Source organism: Meles meles, chromosome 3 (assembly GCF_922984935.1).
Source record: "Meles meles chromosome 3, mMelMel3.1 paternal haplotype, whole genome shotgun sequence".
NCBI classification, from domain to species: domain Eukaryota; kingdom Metazoa; phylum Chordata; class Mammalia; order Carnivora; family Mustelidae; genus Meles; species Meles meles.
Window position 1 is genome coordinate 97,784,345 of NC_060068.1, and position 25,626 is coordinate 97,809,970.

At 37.8% G+C, this 25,626-nt stretch overlaps 1 protein-coding gene across 3 annotated transcripts in view; it reads left to right on the top strand.

Annotated features, from left to right (window-relative positions):
- The first annotated feature begins 4,170 nt into the window (after positions 1-4,170).
- SLC38A9 (solute carrier family 38 member 9) overlaps positions 4,171-25,626 on the top strand; it is an 86,770-nt gene continuing 65,314 nt past the window's right edge. For 2 of the 3 annotated variants that reach the window (XM_046000077.1, XM_046000078.1), the window contains exons 1-2: positions 4,171-4,289; positions 19,701-19,850. In XM_046000077.1, coding sequence (XP_045856033.1) covers positions 19,744-19,850 — 107 coding nt within the window. In that variant the 5' untranslated portion in view covers positions 4,171-4,289; positions 19,701-19,743. Of the gene's footprint in view, positions 4,290-19,700; positions 19,851-25,626 lie in introns of those variants that run through there. The other variant, XM_046000079.1, reaches the window with a different exon arrangement.

Consider the following 25,626-nt stretch of genomic DNA (forward strand, 5'->3'; position numbering starts at 1 on the left):
CTCTCTCACTCTGTCTCTCAAATAAATAAATAAAATCTTTAAAAACCAAACAAAAAAATGTCTATGTCATGAAAAAGTAAGTCTTCAGGAGCCATTCCAGAATAAAGGAGACTAAGGAGACTTGAAGACTAAATGCAATACATGACCAATCCTGTGTTGGGTTCTGGATGAGGAAAAAAGACCCAGAACAAAACATCTCATAAAGGACATTATTGAAACAATTGGTGAAATTTGCCATAGGCTTATAAATTAAATAAGAGCATTGTACCAATTTTTAAAAGGTCTAGTCTTGACCATTATACTGTGAAAACCCTTTTCTTGGAAAATATACACTAAAGAATTTAGAAGCAGAGGCATATATTGTGCAATTTAATCTCAAGTGGTTTAGGGGAAAATATGTATGCAGAGAGAGAGAGAAAGTGAGGAGACAGAAGGAGGGAGGAAGGGAGACAATAAGATGAATATGACAAAATGGTAACAATTGATAACTCTGAGTAATGGATATATTAGATTTCTTTACACTACCTTTGCAACTTTTTTGGTAAACTTGAAATTATTCTGTTCTATTTTATTGTAAAGCAACTATTTATTTGACAGAGAGAGAGATAGTGAGAAAGAGCATGAGGGGGTAGGGAAAAGCAGGCTCCCCAATGAGCAGGGAGCCCAACCCAGGGCCCCGAGATCACAACCTGAGCCAAAGGCAGATGCTTGACTGACTGAGCCACCCAGGTGCCCAGATGCAAGTGCTTCTACTACATTTCTCAAACACATTTCAACTTGGGGTAACCAAATCATTGAGAAAATACTCTTCTCCTTAGGAAAACCGCAACTAATACACAAAAATCTCCACTTTGCATCTTCTAAGCTGAGGGTCAGAAAACTATGTCCTGGGGATAAATCCAGCCCAGTACCTGTTTCTGTAAATAAATTAGAATACAGCCACTCCACTTGTTCACATATTGTTTATGTTGACTCCTTTTATGCCATAAAGACATAATCAGGCAATTGATGACAGAGACCATATGGCCACAAAGCCCAAAATACTTATTATTGGGCCCTTTATAGAAAGTTTAACAGTCCTTGTTGTAGAAATCATGGCTAGTGACCTGCAGTCCCCAAACTGTAAGAGTACCACAGGAACTCACAGGGACCCCCAGAGTACAATATTTTTTTTAGATTTATTTCTTTGTTTTAGAAAGAGAGAGTGCACACGAGCGGGAGGAGGGGCAGAGAGAATATCCAACCAGATTCCTGCTAAGCATGGAGCCCAGGTGTGGGGCTTGATCTCACGAGCTGTGAGATCAGGACCTGAGCAGAAACCAAGAGCTGGATCTTTCAGAGACTACTAAATCACCCAGGTGCCCCAGAGCTTTTTAAATTTTTGAGGAAAACACAGCAACATCTGTCAGATACCATGTGAACTACCACATTGAGATAATTAACAATTTCAACATTAGATCAAGTTAATTTTTTGGATAACATCATATCCACCAAGTTGAGTTTTCAGTGGCTGCTATGGTCTCAAGCAAGTGTGCAAAATCCAGTGTGAAGCACAAAACAAGGACAGTGATATCCCACCTGACTTCAAGGTTTGAGAAGTTAAGAAGTGCCCAATAGATGTACACATCCCATTAGTAAACAGCTGGGGCTACTTAAGAATGAAATAAAATATTTTTCGTTCAATTTCAATTCAACATATTTTTAAGTGGCTACTAAGTTGTTAGGACATAAATGCATATTAATTTGTTTGGACCTAACTACTTAGTAAACTTAGTGACTAATATGTTCATTTTATTTAAAAAAAAAAGATTTTATTTATTTGACAGAGAGAAATCACAAGAGAGGCAGGCAGAGAGAGAGGAAGGGAAGCAGGCTCAGCGGAGAGCCTGATGTGGGACTCGATCCCAGGACGCTGAGATCATGACCTGAGCTGAAGGCAGCGGCTTAACCCACTGAGCCACCCAGGCGCCCTAATACATTCATTTTAAATGCTTTCTACAAACACATTAAGTCCTAGGAAGCTGCCTCAGCCCTGGGGACATTCCAAGGCAGGCAAATAAAGGCAAGCCCTGGAGCCAAACCTTTAGGGAACCACCAGATAGGTGAAAACGCTTAATTACAATTTCTTGAGAATAAGGTCCATATTGCTCCCTCCGATACCAGAAACCTACATCAGGAACATAAGTTACTATCTTTAAGGCCGCTACCAACCTGGAGAGTAGGAGATGATCATGTCAAAATTCAGCATTCTTGGGACGCCTGGGTGGCTCAGTTGGTTAAGCTGCTGCCTTCGACTCAGGTCGTGATCCCAGAGTCCTGGGATTGAGTCCCGCATCAGGCTCTGTGCTCAGCAGGGAGCCTGCTTCTGCCTGCCTCTCTGCCTGCTTGTGTGTACTCTCTCTCTCTGGCAAATAAATAAAATCTTTAAAAAAAAGGGGGGGGGTACAAGAGAACTTTAAAAAAAAAATTCAGCATTCTTTTCTTAAGTGTTCCCTTGTTGTTTTACATCTTATTACTACATGCCAGAGTTAAAAAAAAAAAAAAAAAGTTGATTCCAGCAGTTTTGCCAGTTTATTCATTGCTTTTATGGAGGCAACGTTTTGAAGTTCCCTACTTTACCATTTTCACTGATGTCACTCCATACCATTCAATTCTGTGCTTTTTTGTCTTGCCTAAAATTCTTTTCTCAACCTGGAATGCAGAGAAAGAAGAAAATTTTGCTATCACTGAAGTCATCAAAAGAATGTTCGCTTATTTTTTTTTTTAAAAGATTTTATTTATTTATTTGACAGACAGAGATCACAAGTAGACAGAGAGGCGGGCAGGGCTGGCGGGGGGGGGGGGGGGGGGAAGCAGCCTCCTCACTGAGCAGAGAGCCCAATGTGGGGCTTGATTCCAGAACCCTGGGATCATGACCTGTGCCAAAAGCAGAGGCTTTAACCCACTGAGCCACTCAGGTGCCCCAAAAATGTTTGTTTATTTAAAGGTAAAAGAGTAACTGCAAAAAGTTTGGAATAAGGACACATTAGCAAAGTAAATTTTACCTGTCATAAAGGCAATATTTATTGTATCATCTGCCTATTTATTGTATCATCTGCCTATTGTCAAGTCCTCAGTAATACAAGGAGTGTTTGTTGGTGTTTGAGAACTCAGGCTTTGAAATAAGACCTCAGCTGGAAGTCTGACTCTTCTACCACTTACTTCTTGTTTGGCCTTGGGGAAGTTACTTAAATTCTATAGGACTATTTCCTTATTTGTAAAATGGGACTAATACACACTTCTACAATCATGGTAGAGACTTAAAGTATTGTATGTAAAATGCTTGGCACTCAATATTAGCCGTTAAATTTGGAATCGTTAATTTGGTTTCCTTATCCCATTGCATTTCTTGTTTTCTTCTGGTTGTTTTTCTTAAGGAAAAAAAAAAAGCTACTGGCTTCCTATTTAAGAAGCGCTTAGGTGTTGCTATATGCTTCCCAAGGGACTTTGATTGAGCTGACTTTTTACAACAAGCACACTAATTTTACTTAGATTACAGGTTAATCTCGGGGGCCTTTGGTTGAAATTACTAGGGATGTGAAGAATGGGTTAAAATACTCCCAAAGCCCCTCTTCTCGCCTAGGGACGAATTTGTCAACGCATTAAAATAATAATAATAATAATAATAATAATAACAACAACAACAACAACAACAGAACAACAACAACAAATTAAGTGTCCAGCTAAAAGAGTGAGAATGCCAACCCAACATTTTTCAAACCAGTTTCTCTCGCTGTCCGTGGGATTCAGGCACGTGACGACAGTACAGAACACAAGCCAGAAGAGCCTGAGAAGAGACTGATAATGGGAGGTCAGCTCTAGATGGAGATGTCACGTTAACCCCCTCCTAAGTAACCTCTGGAGGTGTAAGGACTGCAGGAGATGGCATTTCTTCTTCTAGGTGACTTTGGTCGTCTGGCAAGCATCTCACACAACGCCAAACATCACCGAGCAGAGATGAGATTTGTGAACCTGAACCTCCCCGCCTTCTAAAGCTGGAGAACAGGGGCTCTGCGGCGAGAGGCGTGGTGGCTCTCGCAGAGACCTCTGGGAGTTGTAGTCCCCAGGGGGCGGTCGGTTTGACAGCGGCGGCCGACTTAACGCGCTCAGAACTCCAACCCCCGCCGGTCCCCGCGGCTTAAGCTATTGCCTCTTCCTGTTGAGGAGAGGAGAAACCCTGCTACAGCAAGTTGAGAGGATTTGGGATAGGGTCTCCGACTTCTCGGAGACTGGGGGCTTGGCGGAAGCAGGTAGGGCATGTTCACCGGTCTTATAAAATGACCCCTCGGCGCGGGCGGAGGGGATAGAGAGCAAGCGGCGGGAACCGCTGAGCTTGCTGTGGAGCCGGCTGTCACCGGGGAAGTTCTTTAGTAAAACGCGTCGGAACAATTGCTTTTGGGGGGATCTGTGAGTACAAAGTCGGGGACTGAGGAGACCACTCCAGAAGGGCGACGCGCGCTCCTCTCGGCTCTGGTGACTCCCGCGGGAGCAGAGAGAGTTCAAGGGGCTATGGGGCATCGGTGCGTGTTTGAGCCTGAGGGTGATGGTGGGTAAACACCCGGGTGAGAAGGAGAACTGGAATTCTTGCGAGAACGGGAGAGCCTTCTCTGTCCCGAGTGGGGAAGAGCTGGAGAAAGGAAATCCTGGGAGGGAACACTTCAGTGTCTGGGGCTAGGACCACAGATGGGTGGGGGCCGAAAGAATTAAGTCCTCGCCTCTCTTTTCCCCGGCTCAAATGTGAGAGCGGGTGTCTTGATAGGTGATTTTATGTCTTAGCTTAGAATACTAGAGCTGGAAGAGGCCTTTGAGAATAGCTAGTTAGGCACATTCTCTTCACTTTACTGATGAGGAAACTAAGGTCCACCAAGTTGGAGAAACTGCCTCGCGCATGACCAGCCAGCCAGCCAGTTAATGTCCAACTCGACTAAAACCTAATTTTCATGACTCTGAAGCACTGCCATAATCTATTGCTGAGATCAGTACAGCAGCAAACTCTAACCTGTTACTCTTTTTTTTTTTTTTTTTAATGCTTACCTATACAAAATAATAGGCAGCCGCTGAAGGGAAAGTTTTAAAATTTCTCAATAGGTCAAAGAAACCCCTGCCTTAACTTAAAGAAAAATCTCTACAAACTTCATAGTAATATAAAAGGTTGGTAGCAAATTAACATGTGACCTTTCCTTTCCCACCTACCCTCTGGGAACCCTTAGCCTTAGATTGCTTCTCTCAATCCTAAATGCTGTATATCTCAGTCATATAAAAATAGCATGCTAATTGTGATTTTACAGTACCCTACATATTTACAGTAAAGGGTAAACAGCATAGGAGGTTGGGAATACCCACCTGAATTACAAAATAAAATAATAATTTATAGTATTTTTTAAAAAGGAGATATAAGCATAAAAGTTAAAAAAATAATTAGGAGATTAAAAACTTCTACTGGGCCTGCATTTTATAATACACTTAAATTTCAGTCCTTCATCAACATTCTTTCTTACTGCATAAACATAACTGGAGAGCATTTAGTGTTCCCACTGCATTGTTTTGGCTGGTAATTTCTTTATTGGACTGCATTGCCCTCCAGCACAGTAAAATTTAACAGCTTTTGAAGCATTTATTGATCAGTTTGGAAGCATGTTCTATCAGTCTCCTCAGAATTGGAGCTTTACAACTCTTATTGGCTGACCATTAAATGATTCTTAAACAAAAAAGAGGGTTTTTTCCTTCTATTGTCAACTTGTTATTAAGCATTTTTCATCTGGGGCACCTGGGTGGCTCAGTGGGTTAAGCCTCTGCCTTCAGCTCGGGTTATGATCTCCAGGTCCTGGGATCGAGCCCACATCGGGCTCTCTGCTCAGCGGGGAGCCTGCTTCCTCCTCTCTCCCTCTGCCTGCCTCTCTGCCTACTCTCTCTCTCTCTCTGTCAAATAAATAAATAAAATCTAAAAAAATTTTTTTTAAATGATTCATAAGGAAGAGTATGAGATAAGTTTGTTACCAGACACTATAGCAGTTGCAGACTTCTATAGACGAAAACATGTATACATAGCATAACTTCTTTCACCAAGCTGCCTTTTTTATGCTGTGGTTCCATTGGCTTTTATATTGGCATAGTACAGAAGTGGCCAAACTATGACCAGATTTGCTCTGACCATTGCCCCCAGATGTATTTATTTTTTATTACGTTTTATTGGGGGGCAGTCGGTTAAGTGTCTGCCTTCTGCTGAGGTCGTGATCCCAGGGAGCCCCACCTTAGGCTTCCTGCTCAACAGGGAGCCTGCTTCTCCCTATCACTCTGTTCTAACTCCTGCTTGTGCTCTCTCTGTCAAATAAATAAAAGTATTTTTAAAAATTGAAAAAAGTTTTAAAAAGTTTTATTGGAACACTGCCATGCTTACTCATTTAAATATTGTCTTCTGTGCTAAAATACAGAGTTGAGGGGTACCTGGGTGGCTCAATTGGTTAAAGCCTCTGCCTTCGGCGCAGGTCATGATCCCGGGGTCCTGGGATCGAGCCCCACACTGGGCTCCCTGCTCGTCAGGGAGCCTGCTTCTTCCTCTCTCTCTGTCTGCCTCTCTGCCTACTTGTGATCTCTGTCAAATAAATAAACAAAATCTTTTAAAAAAATTATAAAATACAGAGTTGAGTAGCTGCAGAGATGATAAGGCTCACAAAGTCGAAAATATTTGTTATTTGGCCCTTTACAGAAAAAATTTGTGAACCCCTGCTCTGCTAAGCTGAATGTAAATACAGTATTTGAACTTCTACCATATGCAGAGGTATTAGGTAAGACTAATTTTCAGTCTTTGAGAAAGAACATATAAATACTTGTATGCTGGGTCCATAATACAACTGACCCTTAACACAAGTTTGAACTTCAGAGGTCCAGTTATATGTGAATTTTTTACAGTATAGTATTGTAGATGTATTTTCCTTATGATTTTCTTAATAACATTTTGTTTTCTATAGCTTTTAGTGTAAGAATACGGTGTATAATGCGTACAATTTACAAAATATGAGTTAATCAACTGCATATGCTATCAGTAAGGCTTTCAGTCAAAAGTGGGCTTTACTAAAGTTTTGGGAGAGTCAAAAGTTACATGTGCATTTTCAGCTGTGGGGTTGGGGGCGGTGAGGTTGGCTCCCCTAACCTCTGCTTTGTTCAGGGGTCAACTCTACATTTATTTGAGCTAAAATTGATGGGTCCTATTGCAGATGGATGCTAGCATCTTAGCTAGACACTGTAGATTGGCTTTTGCAAAGAATTGTGAAAAGACACTTCTGAGCCTAGTGTGGAAACGAGCTGACATCCTTTGAAATATACTGATATTTACAATCAGTACCTTTTTTTAAAATTATTTTTATTAACATATAATGTATTATTTGCCCCAGGGCAAATAATGTGAATCATCAGGCTTACACATTTCACAGCAATCACCATAGCACATACCTCCCCAACGTCCATAACCCAGACACCTTATCCCTACCGCCCCACCCTCCAGCAACCCTCAGTTTGTTTCATGGGATTAAGAGTCTCTTAATGGTTTGTCTCCATCCCAATCCCATCTTGTTTCATTTTTTCCTTTTCTACCCCCCACAACCCCCTGCCCTGCCTCTCAAATTCCTCATATCAGAGATCATCTGATAATTGTTTTTCTCCAATTGACTTATTTCACTCCGCCTAACACCCACTAGTTCCATCCACATCGTTGCAAACGGCAAGACTTCATTTCTTTTAATGGCTACTTAGTATTCCATTGTATATATATAACATATCTTCTTTATCCATTCATCTGTTGATGGACATCTAGGTTCTTTCCATAGTTTGGCTGTTGTGGAGATTGCTGATATAAACATTTGGGTGCACGTGCCCCTTCAGATCACTACATTTGTATCTTTAGGGTAAATATCCAGTAGTGCGATTTCTGGGTCATGGGGTAGCTCTATTTTCAACTTTTTGAGGAACCTCCATGCTGTTTTCCAGAGTGGCTGCACCAGCTTGCATTCCCAGCAATAGTGTAGGAGGGTTCCCCTTTCTCCGCATCCTCACTAACATCTGTTGTTTCCTGACTTGTTAATTTTAGCCATTCTGACTGGTGTGAGGTGGCATCTCTTTGTGGTTTTGATTTTTATTTCCCTAATGACAAGTGATGTGGAGCACTTTTTCATGTGTCTGTTGGCCATCTGGATGTCTTCTTTGCCTAATAGTAAAACTTAAAGTCAATACCTTTTAAGAATTTATGTCAAATGAACTTTCTTTAGTGGCTTTCTATGTCCTTTTTATGGAGAAAAGTATTTTTCAGTGCAGATATCAGCAAGCAGTTCAGTAAACTGTTATTTTCCTTTTGAGACTCCATACTGAACCAATTTTAAAGTAAGTGGGATATATTATTAAATGATTTAACTTTGACATTAATAGTCTTGTTTCTGCGACTTTGTTTTAAAACTCAGAGGACTGGGGTGCCTGGGTGGCTTGGTCATTAAGTGGCTGCCTTTGTCTCAGGTCATGATCCCAGGGTTCTGGGATCGAGTCCCGCATTAGGATCCCAGCTCAAGGGGAAGCCTGCTTCTCCCTCTCCCACTCCCCATGCTTGTGTTCCCTCTCTCATTCTCTCTCTCACTCTCTCTCTCAAATAAATAAATAAATAAAATCTTTAAACTACAAAAAATTTTTAAAACCTCGGGTTTGAGCCGTTAGAAGTGAATTTATCTGTTTATGTCATCTTGTATGTTTAGATACCTGTATCGGTGTTGTCTGTGGCATATTAATGGTATAGAAGTATTTAACATTTTAGTTAATTATACAGTGCTATTTTGTGTTATTATCTATGTAGCATTAGCTCTGGACCTCTAATTTGCCTCTTAAATTCATCAAACTTGAGAATATCTTGTAGTTGTACTCATCAAGACTTCCAAAAGGTATTACATTTCCTTTGAAAGAGCATTTTTGGGGTATTTGAAGTCAAGCTATTTGACTAATTGAGGCAACTGAAAATTACCAATTTTCTTACAATTCTTTGTATTTACTTGAATAGTATTAAATCCTGGAAAGGCATTATGGGGTTTGGACTCATTTAAGGCTTATTTAGATCACTGAGATAGTGTCATTGTTCTTGCTTGTTTGGAATAAAGAGCTAATCTGACAACACCACAACATTTCAGATTTGCTCAGAACAAATACACATATGTGATTAAACTGGAAACTTTATGTCAAATCCTGAACACCCCTCAGATTTTCCCTAACTTTGATTATCATTTTTTGGTAAGGCTGACTGAAATACCAGGACCTTTCTAGATTTTTCTTATTCTGGGTTTTCTAATATTTAATTTTAGCAAAAGTATTGATTTCCAGGAGTTAAAAGAATCCTCTCTTCCTAAACTCAGTCGCATTCTCAGTTTAGTATAAGAACCAATATTGCAAAGTGTATTGGTTAAAAACGGAAGTCTGGGCAGACATCACAGTAAACTGGAAGTATCATTTGGGACCTAAGTAACCTGGTTTCCATCCCAGCTGTGGCTTTACTAGCCAATAGATACACGACAAGTTACTTATGAGTTTCAGTTTCTTTTTTTATAATTTGAAGGTAATACCTTTTTTCCAAATTCTAATATTAGTTGCAATTAAATAACATGTAAAAACTTAGGCCAGGAATAGGTGTTCAGTAAATAAATGTTAGTCGCAACTCCCACTACTTATTTATTGATTTTTCTTTTTCCCTGAGTTTTTCTCCAAAGTGACATCCAATTTTCTTCTTCAGAAATGACTTCTTCCCTTTAGGTCTTTTCTTTTTGTGACAGTTCAGTAAAACTGTGAAACTCAACTTCTTTATCTTTCTTACCTCACAGAGTTTACTCACTTTATACTAAAGGCATATAGATACATCAGCTGATTTTATTCATACCACTAAGTTAAGCCAACACATAATTTTGCTAACTACTTTAAAGAGCCAAACTCATAATAAAATGATAGCTGTGTTTGTTGAACACTCACTGTGAGTGAAGGAACATTATGTACATTATCTCAAATCTCAAACCCTATAAGACTAGTACTTTTTTTATTCCCTGAACCAGTGAGTCTTAGGGAGTTTAAATCAGTTGAACAAAGTCACATAGAAAATAGCAGAGCCAGGATTCAAACCCAGACAGTCTGACACATGAGCTTTCAACTACCACACTCTACTTGATGAACCAGTGTAGGCCATGCCCCAAATTAAGCATTGTGTATAATTCAAATAAAGGAATACCCTGGCAATACTTTCTTAAGATGATTTTATCAGTTTTTAGAGATTGAGGAGCAATAAGGTTGTATCTACCAGTCAAAATTTAATTTTTTCTCTAGTATTTCTTAGCAATTCTATTATGACTTTTCTCCCACAGTATACAAATTTCATTAAGTTTAGTTTTATTAAGTACAGAAATGATAGCAAACTTCTATACAGAATTTAACAGTACCTGGCATGCTTCTAAATGTTTGTACAAATGAATTTATAGGTTTTTAGAAAAGTTTTTATGTGCATTAGATTTTCTTGAATGAATAGCCCCACAGTTCTTATTATTCTTTTTGATGAAAGGATACTGGCTGACAATCATCTTTTCAATTCCTAAAATATTTAATTGTTAAAACTGAATGTTTTAAAAATTCTGTAAAGCTAGTAACTTGGTTTTTTCCAGAAGGCAAGTTAATGCTGAGACTGAGATTGTATTTGCCAATGGTTTATTTAACAGAGGTTCGCTGTGGGAATTTCACAAGCCAGTAGTATACAGAATGATGCCTCTTGAAAAGCCAATAAAGTCATACTCCAAATCGGTGATAAATTAATTATACTCTCATTCAAGACCAGAGGAGATGAAAGGAATAAATTCTAAACTTATTTAAGGTGTACCTTTTTGGAGGTGATACTTGGGAAAGACAGCTGAGCCAACCAGAGCAAATGTCCAGCTTCCTGCACAAAAGTAGAAGTCTCCTGTTGTTAGAGCATGTTGCTAGGGATGGTTATTGTGTCTGTTGATGGGCAAGATGATCTTTCCGGCTGCTGCATGGCTTTTACCACTGCAGATAAAAGTATCCTTGGCCCCAGCAGGATCTGATTGCCCCCAGGTCTTTAGAGAGCTATTTTAGATCACTAGAGTCACCTTGCCCATACCCAACAATCTGATAGTTCTCCCTAACTCACTATTTATAGTACGGATATCCCCTTGCCATAGTTGCTTCTTCCTATGTTTTTATTGATAAACAAATAAGCTCCTGAGTTCTTATCCATGAAAACAGATGAAATAACATCCTAGCACAGCTTACTTTGTTCTTATATCAAAATAACAACTTTTTTTTTTTTTAAAACAACTTTACTTCTAAAACAACATTTTTTTTTTTTTGGCTTTGTCATAAACAGATTAAAATGATTCACTTAGGTTGTAAACAAGTAGATTTGAAATCATATCAAACCAATACACAGAATAACTTCTTTATAATATCTTTACTTTTTAAGTTTTTAATTTCTGTGCTATGTCCATCTTAATTTAAAATTTATTTTTTGTTGGTATTTTAAAGTTTTTTTTTTTTAAGATTTTATTTATTTATTTGACAGAGAGAGATCACAAGTAGACAGAGAGGCAGGCAGAGAGAGAATGAGAGGGAAGCAGGCTCCCCGTGGAGCAGGGAGCCCGATGCAGGACTCGATCCCAGGACCCTGAGATCATGACCTGAGCTGAAGGCAGCAGCTTAAACCACTGAGCCACCCAGGCACCCTGTTGATATTTTATATAGAATATTGTCACTCTTTATACCCAGGAAGCACTTTTTTCAGGCTAAGTAGTCACTGACAGTTTTAAATTAAGGAATTTAATAGGACTATCAATACTAGTTTTATAATTAGTGGTTCAAAGTAATCTTGAAAAATACTGCTTTTCCGTTTTAAAATTTAAGACCAGACAAGTCAACTGAATTATTAATTAGTTTTATTATGTAGAGGGAGGAAGTAACTGAAAGATCAAGTTTGTGTTTCTGCTTCTCAGCTAACTCTATTTTTGTGAAATTACTTAACCTTGCCTCAGTTTCTTCCATCTTAATGGAAGATTAATAGCAATTACCCTTGAATAATGTACCCTTTACATTCAGGATCATTTCTGATGCTTCACATCTAAATACGTACAATGCATTTTGTGAATCTGTGTTTTAAACAGTCGAGTAAACTTGGGGCGCCTGGGTGGCTCAGTGGGTTAGGCCGCTGCCTTCGGCTCGGGTCGTGATCTCAGGGTCCTGGGATCGAGTCCCGCATCGGGCTCTCTGCTCAGTGGTGAGCCTGCTTCCCTCTCTCTCTGTCTGCCTGCCTCTCTGTCTACTTGTGATCTCTCTCTGTCAAATAAATAAATAAAATCTTTAAAAAAAAATAGATTTTGCACTGCTCTATTAGAAAGTTAATTTAGGAGCTAGGACCAGCAATTGCTTTAATTAAAAGTAAAATGGTGAACTGAATATCAAAATTGGTAATTGACATCCTACTAGGTTTTATTATTTAAGTGATTTAGAACAAGTTACCTGACTTCTAGGCTTCTTAAATAATAATATTTTTTAAGTTTATTAAGGTTGGGAACCATAAGTTAAAAATTTTTTTTTTCTCAGTACTTCAGTACATTGTAGAGGCTCGGTGAGAAGTTGTTGAATGAATATATTGTTCAGGGTTTGCCATTACTCAGTATTTTAGCTGTCTCATCTTAAAATAGATAATCATTTTTGCTTGTGTGCTCTATAGAATGACACAGAAATAAAGCCCTTCAGGGCTGGAGATGGTAGGATTTTGATTTCATTTTTTTTTGAAAAATCACTATTACATAAGGTACTTCTTTAACATTATTTGTTTCTAGTGAGACTAATAAGTTAATGAGACCTTTGGCTTAAATGCTGGGCGGGAAAACAGAAGAGGGAAATGGAAAGGAATGACAGAGGAAAGAAAATGCACATATTCTGGGGATAGAATATGTTACCAAAATCTATGTCACTTACTAGTGGCATTTTGACTTTTGCCTACCTCTTACCTCATTACTGCAGAATTTTTCACTCGAAGAAGTTAACCTCAAGAGGCTGCATATGTTTTAAAATAAAAACCAAACAAACCAACAAGTCTTTTCATTTGTTTTCTGAGAGGAATAATAGTGGGTTTGAACATTTATTTTCCTGTTACAAAGTACTAAGTATAAGATGCATCATTTCATTTAATTTTCAACCACACCAGTGGGGTGGATGCTATTGTTTCAGTTTCATAGTTGGGAAAATAGATTCATGAAGGTTAAGTGGTTAATCTTCAATTACATAAGTAGTGAGTGGCAGGTAAGCATTGCTGACTCAAAGTGTTTTCTTTCTACTATGTTCTAAATGCTATTTTTAGAAAAATACCAATGGCAGACATAAGACTCCATTAAACAAATACAGCACCAATAAAACTATACTTGTTAAGCAGCCTGGCAATAAGAAACAGAAGGTGAAAAATAAGAGAGACAAAGGGCAAAGAACAGGAAAGAAGCACAGCATAATGGCAAAGAATACAGACAGGCTCTGAGCTTAGACTGCCTGGGTTTGAATTCTAACTCTCCCACTTACTAACTTGTAATCAGTTAACTTCTCTGTGCCTTGTATCCTTATTTATAAAATGAGGATAGTCATAGTAACTTAGAGGTGAAGAATAAAGGTAAAGCACTTGCTTTAAATGTTAAAACCTATTTATTTCACTTTATGGAGTTTGCTTTTTGTGTGTGTGTCTGCTTATTTCTGAAATACAACATCCATTTAGAAAAGTGCATAAAGGGGCACCTGGATGGATCAGTCGGTTAAGCGGCTGCCTTCCGCTCGGGTCATCCTGGGATCAAGTCCCGCATCAGTCTCCCTGCTCAGCAGAGAGCCTGCTTCTCCCTCTCCCTCTGCCTGCCACTCTACGTGTGCTCTCTCTCTGTCAAATAAATAAAATCTTTTCTTTTTAAGTGCATAAAACAAATATATAATTATAAAGTAAATGGCCATATAAGCAGAATCAAGTTGAAAAATGCAATATTGCCATCACCATTTAAGATCCTCTCCTGTCCATTCCTTTCACAACCTCTTACTTTACCTGCGTAGAGCAGGGTTTCTCAACTTCAGAACTATTGACATTTTGGACTGAATAATTCTTTGCTGTAGGAGGCTGTTTTATTCATTGTAGGATATTTAGCAACATCCCTAGTCTCTACCCACTGGGTCTAATAGCACTTCCCCCAGTGATAAAAACCAATTGGGTGAGCTTCTCTATACCTCTTCTACAACTCTACCTGCTGTGTACAGAGTAGACAGGAAGGGCATAAGGGTAGAAGCAAGGAACTCCATCAGAAAACTGTTGTAGAACTTGATAACAAGTGATGGTTTCCAGACCCAGGATATACTTGAAGAGAAAGCCAAGACTATTTTCCTAATGGATTGAATGTACACTGAGAAAAAGAAGTCGTGAATACTTCTGAGGATTTTGGCCTGAATAGCCAGAAGGATGGTAATGCCTGCAACTGAAATCAGGAAAACAATCAGTAGGATACTTTTTTGGGGAAAAAATTAAAAGTTCAGTTTTGAATGTTGGTTGTCTATTATATCCAAATAAAAATGTTAAGAAGAATATATATGTATATCAAGTAATTATATTGTTCATCTAAAACTAAGGCAATGTTATATGCCAATTGTATTAATAAAAAAAAGATGGGAGCACCTGGGTAGCTTAGTCGGTTGAGCATCCAACTCTTGATTTTGCCTCAGATCGTGATCTCAGGGTCATGAGATCGAGCTCCACATTGGGCTCTGAGCTCAGCAGGGACTTTGCCTAGGAGTCTCTCTCTCTCTCTCCCCCTTTCCCTCTCCCCCTGCTTGCACGCTGTCTCTAAATAAATAAACAAAATCTAAAAAAAAAAAAAGAAGATGTTAAGTAGGCAGTTGGATATGCAAATGTTAAATCCAGGAGAGAAATGTTGGCTAGAAATGTTACTGTGGAAGTTGTCATTGTCTAGATCAATAGAAATTTCTGTTATGATGGAAATGTTTTATTTTTACACTGTGCAATATGGTAACCACTAGGAGCTTATGGCTACTGAGCACTTCAAATGTGGTTAGTGTGACCCAAGTGCTGAGGTTTTTTTAAATTTAATTTTAATTAATATATATATATAGGTATGGGTGACTGGTGGCTGCTGTATTATACAATGCAGGTGTGTTACTAAAACCATGAGATTAGATAAGATTATCCACAAATTGAGGGTAGATAGAGAAGGGAACCAGCACTGAACCTTGAGACTACAATTTTAAGAATTCTGGGACACAAGAAGCAGTAAATGAGACAAAAGAGGAGAGACCAGTGAGGTGTACAGAAAACTTGGAGCCTTAGTGAATCTAGTTTATTAAGAAGGAAATATATATGACACTTATTTCTGATGGAACGAGTAAATTAAATACTGAAAAATGACGATTGGCTCTTGGTCATTAGTAATCTAACGAGCACTTTCTGTGTAGTGGTGGGAAAGATAGCATGGTTTCAAGAAAGAATGGGAGGTTCTTACTATTTTATGCTTTCTATTTTTCCTCCCTTTTTAATGTTTTTCTCCTTTGCCTACTCTACTATAGTGATTTTAAGTTACATACTATTTTCTGTTATGTTAATAGTTACCTTTAAAATTGTAACATGCAAAATAGAACTACCCTATGACCCAGCAATTGCACTACTGGGTATTTACCCTAAAGATACAAACATAGTGATCCAAAGGGGCACGTGCACCTGAATGTTTATAGCAGCAATGTCTACAATAGCCAAACTATGGAAAGAACCTAGATGTCCATCAACAGATGAATGGATAAAGAAGATGTGGTATATATACACAATGGAATACTATGCAACCATCAAAAGAAATGAAATCTTGCCATTTGCGATGACGTGGATGGAACTAGAGGGTATCATGCTTCGTGAAATAAGTCAATCAGAGAAAGACAACTATCATATGATCTCCCTGATATGAGGATATGGAGATGCAACATGGGGGGTTAGGGGGATAGGAGAAGAATAAATGAAACAAGATGGGATTGGGAGGGAGACAAACCATAAGTGACTCTTAATCGCACAAAACAAACTGGGGATTGCTGAGGGGAGGTGGGGTTGGGGAGGGGGAGGGGGATTATGGACATTGGGGAGGGTATGTGCTATGGTGAGCGCTGTGAAGTGTGTAAACCTGGCAATTCACAGACCTGTACTCCTGGGGATAAAAATACATTATATGTTTATAAAAAATAAGAAATAAAAGTCATTTTTCCATTAAAAAAATTGTAACATGCATTGTTTCAAATATAATGTTAATCTGGACAATATAAGAACCTTAGATGTTCTAAGGTTCTAAGGTCTTAATTCCAAGACCTTCACTTGACTTTTTTTCTCTTTGGTCTGGAATTTTAATTCCTTTTTTCTACTCTATGATAATATTATTAATTCTGGTTGGAACTAATTAAACTTCTTGAATTTGTAGATTGTTATCTTTTATGAATTGTGGAAAATTCTCAGCCACTCTCTCCAGATATTACCTCTGCTATCTCCTCTCTTTGGTTCTCCAGTTACATGCACGTTAGGCCTTCTTTTTCTATCTCCCATGTCTCTTAACTTGTCTTCCACATTTACTTTTTTTCTCTTTCTCTGCTGTTCTAGATAGTTTCTAGTATTATTCTATATATTCTATGTATCTATATATAGAATATATCTATATATTTTGTAATATAACTATATATTTACTATGTATTTTATATATTCTATATATTTTAGAATATAACTATACATTCTAGTTCATCAGTTTTGAACTTTAAAACCCATCCATCGTGTTTTAAATTTTGGCTGTTTTATTATTGGAGGGGGTTAAAATTCATCTGGTTCTTGTCAAACATGCTGAGTTACTTTTTGGTAATCCACTTTGTTTTACAGAATACACTTATTGTAATGTGTACTGGGAATTAGATTTGAGGTTGTAAACTAAGCTGGTGGAATGAGCTTTATATATGCAAAGTGAGATATTAATGTAATTAATATGTGTTAAAACAGAAATATTTTTAAAGATTTATTTATTTATTTTTGAGAGAGAGTAAGAGAACATGTAAGCTGTGGGAGGGGCAGAGGGAGAGAAAATCCTCAAGCAGACTCCCTGCTGAGAGCCCTGATGCCGGGCTCAATACCAGGACCCTGAGGTCATGACCTGGGTCCAAATCAAGAGTGGGTCACTTAATCAACTGAACTACCCAGCACACCATTAAGTCAAAAATTCTTTTTTTTTTTTTTTTAAGATTTATTTATTTGAGAAAGAGAGCATGAGCAGTGGGGAGGGGCAGAGGGAGGGGAACAGACTCCTTGCTGAACAGGGAGCCTGACGTAGGGCTCAATCTCAGGATCCCAGAATCATGGCCTGAGCTGAAGGCAGATGCTTAACTGACTGAGCCACCCAGCCTCCCCAAATCAAAAATTCTTTTTTTTTTTAAGTTTTATTTATTTATTTATTTGACAGACAGAGATCACAAGTAGGCAGAGAGGCAGGCGGGGTGGGGGGGGGGGGGGAAGCAGGCTCCCTGCTGAGCAGAGAGCCCGATGTGGGACTCGATCCCAGCACCCTGGGATCATAACCTGAGCTGAAGGTAGAGGCTTAACCCACTGAGCCACCCAGGTGCCCCAGATCAAAAATGCTTAATAACAAGTTGACAATAGAAGGAAAAAACCCTCTTTTTTGTTTGAGAGAGAGAAAAAATGTGCATAAGTGAGAGGCAAAAGCAGAAGGAGAGGGAGAAGCAGGCTCCCCGCTGAGCAGGGAGCCTGATGCGGGGCTCAATCCTAGAGGACCCCCAGATCACGACCTGAGCCAAAGGCAGACACTTAACCAACTGAGCCCTGAAACCCTCTTGAATTTAGCTTCTATGAATTTAGCCTCTTTAGGTACATTGTGCTTAAATTTTTTTTTAATTTGTTTTAATTTCAGTATAGTTAACATACAGTGTTGTATTAGTTTCAATGTACAATATAGTGATTCAGCAGTTCCATATATTACTCAGTGCCCATTAAGATAAACACACTCCTTAATCCCCATCACCTGTTTCACCCATCCACCCCACAAACCTCCCCTGTAGTAACCATCTGTTTGTTTTCTGTAGTTAAGAAGTTGTTTGGTTTGTCTCTTTTGTTTGCTGTTTTGTTCCCAAATTGCCCCTGTGAATGATACCATATAGATTTGTCTTTCTCTGACTGGTTTATTTTGCTTAGCATTACCCTCTCTAGATCCAACCATGTTGGTGCAGATGGCAAGATTTCATATTTTTTTCTTGTCTGAATAGTATTCCATTGTGTATATATCCACTTTGTTTTTTATTTAAAGATGGGAAGCATAATTGTTTTCTAGTATTATTTTGATAATTCCTATAGTTGAAGTCTTTATTGATCTATTTCTGCTCATGTTTCTTCTGGTTCTCACTGAAAGCATTTTATTTCTTTGCATGCTAGATTACTTTTTATTGTGTACTATTCAGTGTCCTTGAAAGATTGTTAGCAGGTCTTCTTTGAGGCATAGGATCAAGGTGTGTCCTCACAGAAAAGATTTATATTTGTTTCCAGCAATTACCTAGAAGTCCTACCAAGCAAATTAACCTTAAGTTATATTCATGGCTTTAAGTATTCTTTGACCTCCTGCAAATCCATATGAAGCACAGTTTGTGATATGGAATACTTCCTCCTCTGCAGATGCATGCCTGTGTGCACATGTGTGCACATATGCTGCCTATGGGCATGGTCAAGAAATCTTGTTTGTAGTTCCCTTGTGAGGGAGTGAGGCACTTCTACTGCTTGTTAATCCCCCGTGCAATTGTAAAGATCTTTGTACTCCCCACTGTGTTAGTGGGAAAAGGGAAAGGGCATGATTTCTTATTATATCATTCCTTACTTTGGGTGAGTCCGAAGTTTTATCTCCTATTTTCCTAGTACTTCACAAGGCCTTTATTTTTTTTTAAAGATTTTATTTATTTATTTGACAGAGAGAGATCACAAGTAGATAGAGAGGCAGGCAGAGAGAGAGAGAGAGGGAAACAGGCTCCCCGCTGAGCAGAGAGCCCAATGTGGGACTCGATCATGACCTGAGCCGAAGGCAGCAGCTTAACCCACTGAGCCACCCAGGTGCCCTCACAAGGCCTTTAAAACCTCAGTCCCATTTTCTCCTGGTACAACAATTATTACTCTGTGGGCAGAAGCAGTTTCTCGAGCTCTTTACCTCACTAGGTTCCTTAACTGTACCTACTAATAGCCTGATTACCATCATTATTTTTGATGCTTTTCAAAAGATGTTTTCTGTATTTTACCCAATATTTTTATAGTTGTTTTCTACAGGAAAATGGGTCCAAATAACCTAATCTGTTTTATTACTACAAACAGATTGGGGCAATTGCCCCACTTATTTTTTAGTAAGCTGAAAAACAGTAACTCCAATTCAGCTTAGCTAATTTCTGATAAAAGATTTCAGGCATATACCTCATTAAGATATCATTAGCAAACTCCTATATTTTTCCAATATCTTATGCATGCAAATGTAATGCTTGTTAGTAGTAAAATAATTTTAATTAAGTGTTATAGTTTTTATCCTTTCTTATTTATATAGGACTGACTTCATCAGTGTTTAGAGGCTAAGAAAAGTAGCAGATATGGATAGTGATTCTAGGCATCTTCTCATTCCGGAGGTCAATCATGAAATAATAAACCCTGGACCTATGAATATCCAGTTTGATTCATCAGATCTAAGATCCAAAAGGTAAGTGATTAAAATGAAATATTTCATAACTAGTGTTTTTAATTATTAGACTAGAACTATGTAGCCAAATATATATAGCTTTGAATATAAAATATCCAGTTACTTAACAGCATCTATATGTTTGTATGTGGAAGGGAAAAAATATGAATACGCTTTAATCTTTTATATTTGACTTTTTTGACTAAGCTCACCATTTGTGTTGTAGAAGGGGTTGGATTAAATTTTACAAAGTAAGATGCATTTATGTAATTCATTTAACAAATATATATTGATTACCTGCTTTCTGCAAGGTAATATATTAGGTACGGGGGATAAAACAGTAAAATTAATACCTAATCCTAACCTTCATAGAGCTTAAATTCCAGCAAATAGTTTAAGATAATTTAAGTTTAAAATTTATTTCATTGCATATCTAGAAAACCCGAAAGAATCCACAAGAAATTATAAATAGAGAATTCAGTAAAGTGGCTATTCATAAAATAAACAAAAATAAGCAGTATTTCAGTAATAAGGTGTAATGGTAGAAAAGAAAAAGTAAGAGTAGCCTAACAGTGTGCAAAATCTACATGAGAGAAACTTCAGAATAAGATTTAGAGTGTTTTTCCATACATGAGATGCTGACTGTGAGTTGAACTGTTCTTTCTTTTTGTAATATAACACAAAGATAAACTGCTACAAGAACACCTATGAAGTAATCTCTTAGGACTTAGAGATTTTTTTTAATTTACGTAAAGAACCCTTGAGCTTATTTGGTATTTTATCGTATATCTCTTACGCAGTTATAAAAATGAAAACAAAATATTTCAGTTAAGATATTACTTACTGATACTTCACATTTAGAAAATGATCCTTTGCAATCAATTTTCTAACTTGGTGTCATCAAAATTGTTTTTTGTTTCCCCTCCAACACCCAGTTGTCCTTTGTATCCTTAAGAATGTAATAATGTAGTACTTGTTAAGAGAATTTTCTTTCAAATCACTGGCACTTTCTTTAGTTTGCATGCTTGCACTTTCCTGATCTTACCAGAAGGTGTCACAGGTTTTCTGACAATAATATGGCTCATATTTCTTCTCAAATAGTCCTTAAATGGTTTGATGACTGAAATGACTAGTCATTTATAATTTACCTGTAATTTACAATGTACCAGTCAGTCATTTACAGTTACCTGTCATACCACCAGGAATAATTACCTTTATACAACCACCTGGCTGATAGTGATTAAAAGATGTTCTGGATTATGAGATATGTCCATATTTTAAAAATGTATATATTAGAATTGGTAAAATATGACATATAATGAAAAGGCATATTTTGCGGTCAGTGGAAGGACTCTAAAATACAGTCTTAATGCTCTTTAAATTTTAGTCCATAAATTTAATGTCTCTCTCAACCCCCAAAAAATGCCAGCAGCCAATTCCAAAGTTTATATGGCCCAGCAGTTTTACTTCTAAGCATTAACTCACAATATCAAATAATATATGTACAAGGTTATTTAATGCAGTATTTTTTTAAAATAGTAAAAGATTTAAAACAACCAGAATGTCTTTTCTTAAAGGACTAGATAAATAAATTTTGGCACATTGATATAATGGAATATTTTTCACCCATTAAAATGAAGGAAGTGGATTTATTACATGTCAAAAAGAAACAAGTCTTCAACTTGTTTTGTTAAATCAGAAAAAGTACAGAACAGTGTAGTGTACCATCATTTGGGTAAAAATAACTTCTAAAACTGTGTATGCTACAATATGTATAAATGATTCTGGAAGAATAAGTAGTAAATTTTAAGAGTGGTGCTTCCTCAGAGAGAAACAGTGCTTGAGTACAGATGCTGTTGGGTAAATACCCAACTATTCAACTACCGAAGAGTTCCTTGGCCGCAGAATCTTAATCTTGTTAACAGAGGCAGTAGGTTCCAATCCAAGAGATAAAGGAGGATTGATTTAAACTAGTCTTCATAATCCTATTTCCTTTTTCCAGATACTTAATTTTTTAGTCCTTCTTGAAGCTAGAGATGGCAATGTGAAATTTGTCATAAAGAAATGTATCGTTGTCATTTACATAGTGGCCACCACAGAAGATAATGAAATGAATCTTAAAATTTTCACTTGTGTATTCCAGCATCAAGTGAATACAAAAACTTATGAATGCTGATTGAATACTCAGGATTTTCTTGAAACATCTAAATTCTATGATAAATAATTGACCACTATGACAATAGAATATAGGTCATTAAAGTGCATTCCATTTGGCAGGAGTTCAGACAGTTCCTGAGAATCTGTTTAGCCATGTAGATTAAATGGAAATATATTTTCTATAATAAAACTCATCAAAATGAGAAGGGATCAACTTTTGACAATCATGAGATCACTACCTGGGTAAGCATGTTTTAAAGAAGGCAAATATTGGGGTACCTGGGTGACTCAGTGGGTTAAGCCTCTGCTTTCGGCTCAGGTCATGATCTCAGGGTCCTGGGATTGAGCCCCGCATTGGGCTCTCTGCTCATCGGGGAACCTGCTTCCCCCTGCCTATCTGCCTGCTTGTGATCTATCTCTCTCTGTCTGTCAAATAAATAAATAAAACCTTAAAAAAAAAAAGAAGGCAAATATTTATAGGCATTTTGCAGTATTGAATGCTAATTTGCTTGTGAAATAATTTCTGCTTAAGAAAACAGGAACTATTATTTGATGAGAAAAAAAGAAGTACCTAAAAACATTGTTAGTTCTATTAAAAGATGGGTTACTTCACTTTATATGCATTAAAAAAACCCTCAGACACAGTGAGGGAAGTTATTTTCCATTAGAAGAACCAGCTTAGGGGCACCTGGGTGGCTTAGTGGGTTAAGCCTCTGCCTTTGGCCCAGGTCATGATCTCGGGGTCCTGGGATCGAGCCCCGCATCGGGCTCTCTGCTCAGCAGGGGAGCCTGCTTCCCTCTCTCTATCTCTGCCTGGCTCTCTGCCTACTTGTGATCTCTCTCTCTTGTGTCAAATAAATAAATAAAACATCTTTTAAAAAAAAAAAAAGAACCAGCTTAGACAACTATTTCTAACACTGATCATTTTGGAGTCACCATATAACTTTGGTGATATCCCATTATAATATTATAATGGGATATCACCAAAGTTATATGGTTAATTTTTATTACTATATATACTATTAATAATTTTTATTAATATAAAAGTTATATTGTGTAATATTATTATGTAGATATATTTTAAAAGCTATTTACTTCTTAAAATTAGGCTTTTAGCCTCATCTTCATAGGTTTATGAAATGATGAGTTTCGTCATTATTCTAATATGCATTACGATAAATATCAAGTAGTTAAAATAGCATTGGTCTTTGTGCTACCTAAAAATCATCTTACATGTAACCACACTTTGGGAAACCGTGTTTGGCCATCAGAGAATAGAAAACAGCATTTGATACTTTTAATTTGCTTTTCCTCAGTTTAGGTTGTGATTAATTTCCTCTCTTCCACTAGGTGGCAATCAAAATCATCTATCAGTTCAAATGTAACAATTTTAAGAACTCCTTTGAGCTGATAGTGTGTTGGATCTGCTTATGACATTGGTGGAACTGGGGTCTAATTAGAGTTGTGGAGGATGAAGCTTGTCACTGTAGAATAGGAATACATGTCATAACCCTTTGGATCTTTTGAGGAACTTCTGCAAAGTATACGTGTATACTTCTCACTACACACCTCTTCTCCCTCTCAGTTTTTCACCTGGCTTGGGGTGGAGTTAGGAATGTGCGTGGAGGGACAGAAATGTTTAGAAGGACAGAAATGTTTAGAAATCTCCTATGTTAGGGGCGCCTGGGTGGCTCAGTGGTTTAAGCTGCTGCCTTCGGCTCAGGTCATGATCTCAGGGTCCTGAGATCGAGTCCCGCGTCAGGCTCTCTGCTCTGAAGGGAGCCTGCTTCCCTCTCACGCTCTCTGCCTGCCTCTCTGCCTATTTGTGATCTCTCTCTGATAAATAAATAAAAATCTTAAAAAAAAAAAAAGAAATCTCCTATGTTATGTGATATATTCCATTGGCAATCACTGGTCCAAGAGATTGTCTTCCTGCTTTTCCCAGACTTTCTGGTAACCAAAGATATAGCTGGTATTCAGAATTGCTTCATACTGTGATGCGGCTCTGGGATTATGCCCCTTGGGAGTTGAACATTCCAGCCAGTCTAAAACCAGATTATGAAGTGGTTATTTTGTTTTTGAGCTCCCCTTTTTCAGTTTTCTTCTATCAACATTTCCTTTTCCATTTTTCCTAGGGTATAGGGCTTTCATGCTCCTTTTGTACCCCAGTGTTCCCCCAGGGCAATAATTGACCCAGCAGTTTCCTCTTAGGCAATGCTTGGTAAATCATACTTTTTGTCAGTCCTTTTTCACTAGTTCTTATCTGTCCTATTCTTGTAGGGATCTGTTGTCTGTTTGGTGTTTTGATGGAAAACAGTCTTAGGTGTCAGAGACCTAGACTATTACCTTTTCATAGCTATTTGCATTTTAGTATGGAGAATCCTAGAAATATAAAAGCCTAATCTAAAAGTTAGGGGGGTTTTTTGTTTGTTTTGTTTTGTTTTGGTAATTGACAACGTTGCAAGAACTCTGGTAAGTCAGTGGGACAGAGGTAGATACTGAAAATAAGCAGCATTCCTGGTGCCTTCAAACACACTGTCATGGCCCCTGGTTTTTTTAGAATGTCTACTAGTCTGCACATATGTCAGCTGGCCTCTTTCTGTTTCGTTTGGCAATAATACTACCCCTGAATAGCAGCCTGAATTGACTCTTTCGGATACTTGTGGTCCTGGGAGAGAGAAGGAATAACAAAGCAAAGTGAGGAGTTTATTAATTTGTAAGGGTAAATCTGGGCCCAGTTGTAATAATTGGAAGTGGTTACTAAAGTTTGTAGTTCCATAGTTAGGGATTATGGAGAGGTATAACGAGAGATAGAAAAGTAGTTTTCCCAAGTCTGCTGATTTACAGAGCTGCATAAATTACATTTTGAGAATGTGCCATCCATATTAAGTAGATGGGACTAGGGTTTTGACAATATATCAGTGACAAGTATGGCTCACTTGCTGATGCAGTGCTATTCTATACCCTCCATCTCTTACTTATTTTTCTTCTATTCTCTTCCCTCTCCTGTCTACTTTTCTCATTCTTCTCCCCGTTTCCATCCCCATGTTACTTTTCCACAGTGGAACCCTTTTTTGCTAAATGCTTACATGCATATGTGTGTGTCTATGTGCATTTGGTAATGCATCTAAATCTGAAATGATTTTTTTCTAATGGATGATTTTCATTTTCCCCTATAACTTACATATTATCTTCAGTATAGAAAGTCTACTACTTTTCTTATAATGAGAACCAAGTTATTCAGAAAATATAGCATTCAGGAACACCTGGGTGGTTTAGTCAGTTAAGCATCTACCTTCTGCTTAGGTCATGGTCCCAGGGTCCTGGGATTGAGCCCCACATTGGGCTTTCTACTCTGTGGGGACTCTGCTTCTCCCTGTGCCCCTCCCCTGCTCGTGTGCATTCGTTTTCTCTCTCTCTCTCAAATAAATAAAATCTTTAAAAAAAAAAGAGAGAGAGAAAATATAGGATTCTTATAATTTAGGGTAAAAGTAGTATATGCAAAATAAAAACTCATTTTCTTAAAAGCATTATTTAAATCACCTGTGCTTCTGTGGAATGTTACAAATCATGTTTTTTTCTCTACTTGGTGAAGCTTTTTTAGTAGGTGGGTATAAGGAAGTTTCTGACAACAGAAGCA